This window comes from Brassica oleracea, unplaced genomic scaffold (genome assembly GCF_000695525.1).
Source record: "Brassica oleracea var. oleracea cultivar TO1000 unplaced genomic scaffold, BOL UnpScaffold01029, whole genome shotgun sequence".
NCBI lineage: Eukaryota > Viridiplantae > Streptophyta > Magnoliopsida > Brassicales > Brassicaceae > Brassica > Brassica oleracea.
The window spans coordinates 6,637-13,976 of record NW_013617603.1 but is presented as its reverse complement, the minus strand read 5'-3'; the positions used below and the strand labels follow the sequence as shown (position 1 = coordinate 13,976).

At 38.8% G+C, this 7,340-nt stretch overlaps 1 protein-coding gene across 2 annotated transcripts; it reads left to right on the top strand.

Annotated features, from left to right (window-relative positions):
* The first annotated feature begins 1,244 nt into the window (after positions 1-1,244).
* Positions 1,245-3,730, top strand: LOC106320709 (pollen receptor-like kinase 3). Of its 2 annotated transcripts, none has more exons than XM_013759080.1 (3): positions 1,245-1,803; positions 1,881-2,793; positions 3,025-3,730. In XM_013759080.1, the coding sequence occupies exons 1-3, from the start codon at positions 1,399-1,401 to the stop codon at positions 3,591-3,593; spliced, it is 1,887 nt and encodes a 628-aa protein (XP_013614534.1). In that variant the 5' UTR covers positions 1,245-1,398; the 3' UTR covers positions 3,594-3,730. The 2 variants fall into 2 exon arrangements, with proteins under 2 accessions (XP_013614534.1, XP_013614533.1); XM_013759079.1 differs by having other exon boundaries at positions 1,245-1,862; positions 1,940-2,793.
* The last annotated feature ends 3,610 nt before the right edge of the window (positions 3,731-7,340 follow it).

The following is a 7,340-nucleotide window of genomic DNA, read 5'->3' as shown; positions in this document are numbered from 1 at the left end:
TCCGCTCTCCTCTTTTCTGAATTTTTCTGCGGTTTGCCTTGTCTCGCCTTGGGTGGTGAAGCGTTCGGGTCTAGATGGAATGCTTAACCTTGAATTTGATAGCAACGGTTTGATTGCGGTCGTGAAAGTTTCTTCCGTCTTCGTTATACCGGCTTGATTCAGTGGATTTGGAGCTTTGGCTCTTTTACCCTTAGTCGTTGGAAGTCGTTTGGTCAAATCAGGTTCTTACCTTGTCTTCCATGGATTGTTTCATGCATGTCTTGCTCGTGGCTCCTTCGATGCATGGAGCAATATAATGAGTTCTTGTGTGTTCTTGGTTTAAGCTCAATCAAATCCATCTTTCGATTGTCTTCACCTTGTCCTAAGGTGTTATTTGTTTTATCTGATCTGATTTCTGTATCTTAGGTTTTGATTCAGTTCCCTTATGTTGTTGTTTTAGTCTCCCTTTCTTAGGGGTGTTTTATCCAGGAGAACTTGTTCTTGCTGGCTCTGGGTTCTACAAATGCATTCCACCATGTAATTTCCCTTGAAGTTAATATAATTCTAGTGTTAGAGAAAAAAGAAAAAAAAAAGCACTAGTGATTCTCCAACAAGAGTTGAGTATTGCAAGTTTGCAACACTTTCACTTGAATTCACCATAGTGTTTTGAATTTACGTCAGTAGGTTCTTGTATATTTAGTGTTTAGGTAGGGTAATTTTATTTGAAATTTCCCATAAAATCTTTATAAAATCGCACCGAACTTCCTATAAATTATAAGCAAGAGAATCATGATGTCACCGGATGAAATCAGAACCAGATTTTCAGGCTCGAGCTGTGAAATTATCTCCACGCTTTTATCTAACAGCTTGAAGTGCTCATACGGAAATACTTAAATTGTGGCACTTTATAACTCAAAATGGTTATTAAAAATTCATATATAAACTGATTCACATATGAAAATTCGTAGATGTTTGACAAAAAAAAAATCATGTATAAACTGACTGATGATGCACAAAAAATTAAAAAAGACACCCGAGAATTGTGCTGGGACGAATGTTAAAACCTTTAGAAACCCATGGTCGTAAGAAATTCTCCAAGAAAGTCTCCGGGATCTTAAATTCCTTTTAATCAAAAATGAAGAACCATCTTTAATTTAGAAAATTATTAAAAAGCTATTTTTGGTAAGGAGAAGGCTAAACTTTGCTCGCTAACTCCCCTAAGACAAGAAAAAAATGTCTCCCTTTTTTTATGAACCCTCAAAAACAATGTCTAACGTTTTGAACAATAAACAAAATCCAAGCAAAACAACATTCATAGACGAAGAGGCAACACCATACATCATCTTTGTGATAAACTTCTTCAAAAAGAGCAAAACCACAACAACAAAGAACAGCAGCTCCTTTTCTTCTCTTTAACCCATGACTGCTGTTCTATATCTTTGCCTCCTCTGTTTCTCCTTCACCCCGTCTCTGCAACACGTCAGCGAGTCTGAGCCGCTCATGCGGTTCAAAACCTCGGTGAATATAACCAAAGGGGACCTGAATTCATGGAGAACTGGAACCGATCCTTGCAATGGCAAATGGTTTGGGATCTACTGCCAAAGGGGTCAAACAGTCTCCGGTATTCACGTTACCAAGCTCGGTCTCTCTGGGATCATCCATGTCGAGGATCTAAAGGATCTCCCAAACCTAAGGACAATCAGGCTTGACAATAATCTTCTTTCGGGCCCACTCCCTCCTTTCTTCAAGCTCCATGGCCTGAGATCGCTCTTGCTGTCAAACAATAGCTTTTCTGGAGAGATCGCTGATGATTTCTTCAAGGATATGCTACAACTTAAGCGCATATTTTTAGATCAGAACGATTTCACTGGGAAAATTCCCACATCCTTGATGCAACTCACGGGCCTCAACTTAAGCGCATATTTTTAGATCAGAACGATTTCACTGGGAAAATTCCCACATCCTTGATGCAACTCACGGGCCTCGAGGAGCTTCACTTGCAAGGCAACCAGTTCTCTGGTGAGATACCTTTGCTTACAGATGGTAACAAGAATCTTAAATTAATCGACCTCTCCAACAATAACCTGGAGGGAGAGATCCCAAAGAGCATAGCAGAAAGAAATATTGTGAAGATGAACTTTCAAGGCAACCAGAAGCTTTGTGGACAGCCGCTGAATGTCATGTGCGATGATAAACCACCAGCGTTAGGAAAAAACCCTAACGAAGTCACCGGGAAAGCCGTCTTTATGGTCATTCTTTTTCTTTTGATATTCTTGATCCTGGTGGCAATTATAACAAGATGGAAGAAGAAGAAGAGGCAGCCCGAGTTCAGGATGCTCAGCAAGGACCACCTAAGTGACACTGAAAGCGTGGAAGTACGCATGCCAGACTCCGTAAAGAAGCCTGTTGAGGCGAGCAAGAAGCGAAGTAACGCGGACGGATCCTCTAAAAAAGGTTCAACGCATCATGGGAAAGGTGGAGGAGGAGGCGGCATGGGAGACATTATAATGGTAAACAGCGAGAAATGCTCATTTGGTTTACCCGATCTCATGAAGGCTGCGGCCGAGGTGCTAGGCAACGGTAGCCTAGGGTCGGCCTATAAGGCCGTCATGGCCAACGGATTATCCGTGGTTGTAAAGCGGATCAGGGATATGAACAAGCTGTCACGTGATGCGTTCCATGTTGAGCTACAACGTTTTGGGAAACTACGACATCCTAACGTTCTTACCCCTTTAGCTTATCATTACCGTCGTGAAGAAAAGCTTGTAGTCTCGGAATACATGCCGAAAAGCAGTCTACTCTACGTTTTGCACGGTACTGCTACTTTTTTATTTTTCAATTGATTTAGAATCTATCTTTGCATGAAACTACAGTCTGTAATGGGGTTAATCCTCCGTATTTTGTTTAGTATTTTTAAAATACTATATTTCTAACCAGTATTGTCTCATGGCGAGATATTTATGCAGATTACGCAAATTGATTTTCTTACTGACAACAAATAAGGTTAATATTGATCAATTTCGAATGTCTATTTCTCAATTTCAGGAGATCGAGGGACTTTTCATTCCGAGCTAACTTGGTCAACAAGGTTGAAGATTATTCAAGGAGTCGCACTAGGGATGCAATTTTTGCATGAAGAGTTTGCGTCCTACGAACTTCCCCATGGAAATCTAAAGTCCAGTAACGTTCTATTAAGTGAAACCTATGAGCCACTGGTCAGTGATTACGCATTCCTCCCACTTCTTCAGCCTGACAACGCCTCGCAGGCGTTATTCGCTTTTAAATCCCCGGAATTCGCTCAAAACCAGCAGGTTTCACCAAAATCTGATGTATATTGCCTCGGAGTAATCCTTTTAGAGATCATGACGGGAAAGTTCCCTTCGCAGTACCTAAACAACGGCAAAGGTGGCACAGATATCATTGAATGGGTGCAATCTTCGGTGGCGCAGCATAAAGAAGAAGAGCTTATTGATCCAGAGATATCGAGTAATACTGATTCGTTGCAACAAATGGTAGAATTGCTGCGGATAGGCGCTGTGTGTATTGCAAGTAATCCAGATGACAGGGAAAACATGAAAGAAATTGTTACAAGGATAGAACGAATAACGATTTGACGAGATTTTAAAGAGAAAGTAAAAAGCCCTCGGAATCTTTAGATAAACAAACATAAGAGGAAAGGTATGTTATATAAATAGGAATGAAGATACTTTTATTCTTAATGACAAAAATCATATTTATCTGTTCATTAGGAAGAGGCCAAGAGAATACCACCTTTTTCTTCCTTTTTTTTGTTTCATAGAACTTTTTCCCCCTTTTTTTGTTAGGAGACTAAAATCGTATTAGTCGTTTATTTTTGCTTTATTTTTCAAGGAACATTGTTGTTTATAAATCCATGTTTTGTGTTTATACAATGAATTTTTACCAGTACCTGTCTAATTTTTTTGAATCTATACACATTTTAAAAGACGATTTATAAATTTGACCTACTAATAAATAATTGTAATATACGAGAAAATCACAATTAATTTTTTTTAATATCACGTAAGTTGTTTATAAATAAAACAAAAAGTGTAATAACTTTTTTTACTATTAAATTATGGTTGTTTTTGTACATATATATTGGAGAATAATAAACCAAGAAGTCACTACTCCTGCTACTTCGACCTTCATTTTTCCTAGAAAAATCTCAGCTTCAGGTCCGGGTCCATCAATGCTTCTAGGTAATATAGAGAACTTCTGCTAAAAGGGATTTTTTTTCATATTTAAGGATATAGAAGGATTTAGCCTAATTTCATACTACGACAGTCTATGTAAAAATAAATCGTCTGTTAGAATTTGTTAGGACATCCTAGCGAATTCCTGACGGTTTTCTTTTTCCCTACGACATAGCCCGACGGATGGTTCCGTCAGAAATCTGTCGCAAATGAGCATTTTTGAAGGTTTCTGACGGATTTCTATCCCGGAATTCACTTGTTTTTTGATGGTATGATTTTGATCAGAATAGTTCATCATTTTGATAAAAATATATAAATTGATGTTTAATAGTAGCTTACAAAGTAACAAATTACAATAATTAAAGAATTCGTACAGGTTAAATTAATATCATATCAAAATAATACAATTAGATATTTTATGAACATAATTTGTTACCAAAAAAATTGATGTTAAAATAAATAGCTCAAAAGATTATTATTTTTGGGTGATGTTTGCTTGTATGCACATATGATATACTATGAATTTTATCCAATTTTAGCTATGGTATATAGGTGTTTTAGGAACTATTTATTATGTATTGGAGTCTTTTTAGCACAGGTTAAGGAGTGTTTTGGAGAATAATGATGATTTTGATGCATTTTAGAGATAAAATGAGAAGAACCTCGTAGCTGACCATTGAACATGTCTGATGGTCGACGAACAGAGACCAACATCGACCGACGCACACCCTGTGCCGTCGATGTTGAGGTGAAAATCGGTCACGATGGAATCAATGTCTTAAAGTCCGTAAAAATCAGCATGAACGTTTTTACGAAAAGTAATCTTCGTAAAGAAATCTTTACGAAGAGCCTTGCGGTAAAATCTTGTTCAAATCTCAATCGAACCACTAAATCCCGATTGTCCGAAGGCAACAGACACGTATCCAAATCGGCCACGGACAAGCTCAAGTATGGCCATCGGACCACGCACAAGCCAAGCTCGGTCGCTACGTAGCGACCGAACTTTCCCAAAACGTCGATACGATACGAATCCATGCACTCTCGTCTACTCTTTAATGCTATCTCCCGTAGGCCATGGCTAAACCATTCTTTGTTTCTCATCACTCGAAGTCATCAGTCAAACTTTATGATAAAAACCGCGGGAATTTGTTTTTATCGAAGAAACCATAATAAACATTTCGAGTCAAAGATGGCCCAAAGAGACCTAAAACGCAACTCGAAGCCCACTTACGACTTTTTAACTGAAAACCCATAAGCCTTATGATGGTTTATGCTTGGTTCGTAAGGCAAGATAAATGTGAAGTTTCCGAAGATAATCACGAAGATCGGGAAAATTGGAATATATCCACCTTTGAGCTATGACGGCTTAAGGGCAGAAGGGGAAAGGCGAAAACCGACCTAGGAGCAAGTATATAAGGAGTCCTAGGTGAGAGGCAAAGGGGATTCGAGACACAGAAAACTCTCGGCACTTAAAAACTTTGAGGCATTATTCTCAACATGCTCTGTTTCTATGACTGGCACCCGATTACCAGACGAGCGCCACAAACAGTTCGATCTCTTGGTCAGGCGTACATAGGCAGCCTTTCATAAGGTTCAGTCCGAAATCAATCAAAACCGTTTTCATATCTTTTTTGTCTTCTATTATCGAGCTGCCACTCAACTAGGTTTAAAGTTTTAGGTTCCTAGAACTAGGTAATTCGCTGACAGCTCTTGCGGCCGAAGCTTTTATAATCTCTTGTAATGATCGCAATGCTCTTCCGCGGATTCGAAATAAGATCTACCTTTTCTATAAATTTGTTTTGTTATCGTTTCATATTTTCCGCATTTATTTGGTCACTTGTCGTTGGCTCTCGCAGAGAATCCGGGACCTCAGGGAAAGTTAGGGTTTCCTGACATTCCTCAGAGTACGGAAATCGACGGTGTGAATTTTGGTTCCCACAGTTGGGGGGGTACGGATTACTCTAACTCATAGCCGCAAAACGCTTGATCAAAACAATGTCTGGAAATACGAAAGACAAAATCGCAGTTCGCAACAACGCTGGTAAGACAACTCAAGCCGCCGCTGCGCCTATGGCCAACGCTTACGCAAACGCCACAGTTCTTGAGAAAATCGAAAACCTTGCCGCGACTTTTCGCCACCGGAAGTGCAATGAAACGAGCTCGCGATTTCTCTTTCTAAACATAAAGGGAAACTATAAATTTTATTAAACCCCATAAGTTTGGCTCATTACCGAACTAAAGAAATCTCAACATGTAAGGGTTTTACCAAAACACGTTTTCCGAAAACTTTTCGGAAATGTAAAACTTCCTCTCCCCAAAACCGCAGAAAAACCTTAGGTTAATCGCGGAAAAAGGAAGCACATTAAATCGGGCACATAACTCGCCGTTGTACTTCTTCCGACTATCTTGCGGAAAAATCCTAGGTCAGTCGCGGAAAAAAGGAAGCACAGTAAATCTGGTACATAACTCGCCGCTGTACTTCTTCCAAATATCTTTCGAAAAAACCCTATATTTATCGTATAAAAAGGAAGCGCAACAAATCGGTTATGAAACTCCCACTGCTGTACTTATTCCATATAACTTTCAGAGAAACGAAGTTAATTTCTATAGAATCACTCGAAACCTAAAACGGCTGACGAAGACTAAATAAAGCAAAACGGGAGATCGTATCCCCACCGCTAAAACGTTTTCTGAAGCCTAAGGTTTCGTAAGAATTCAAGTATCACTTCCATAGTAACAAATTCTGCGAGTTGTCGATGTCTGTCACCTAAATCTTACTTCGGAAAAAAAAAACTACTCGAAACTTCCACGGATCAATCCCACGGATATGAGAAAAACTTCTGATTAAGTTTGGTTGCAATAATTAACCTCGTCACGGTTCCCGTACAACCAAAACTTGAAAACTTTTTTACGAAATAAATCTCGTAAAATTATGCTCGACAACATCTTGCGAAATAACATTTGCAAAAATTAAGCTCGACAACCTTTTACAAAACAACTTCCGTAAAATTAAAATCGATAACATTGTGCGGAATAACTTTCGTAAAATTAAACTCGATATTATTTTTCGAAAAATATTTCGTAAAACTAAAGTTGGTAACATTTGACAACCTTCGAAAAATCTAACAACAATCGTAGAAAAAGAAT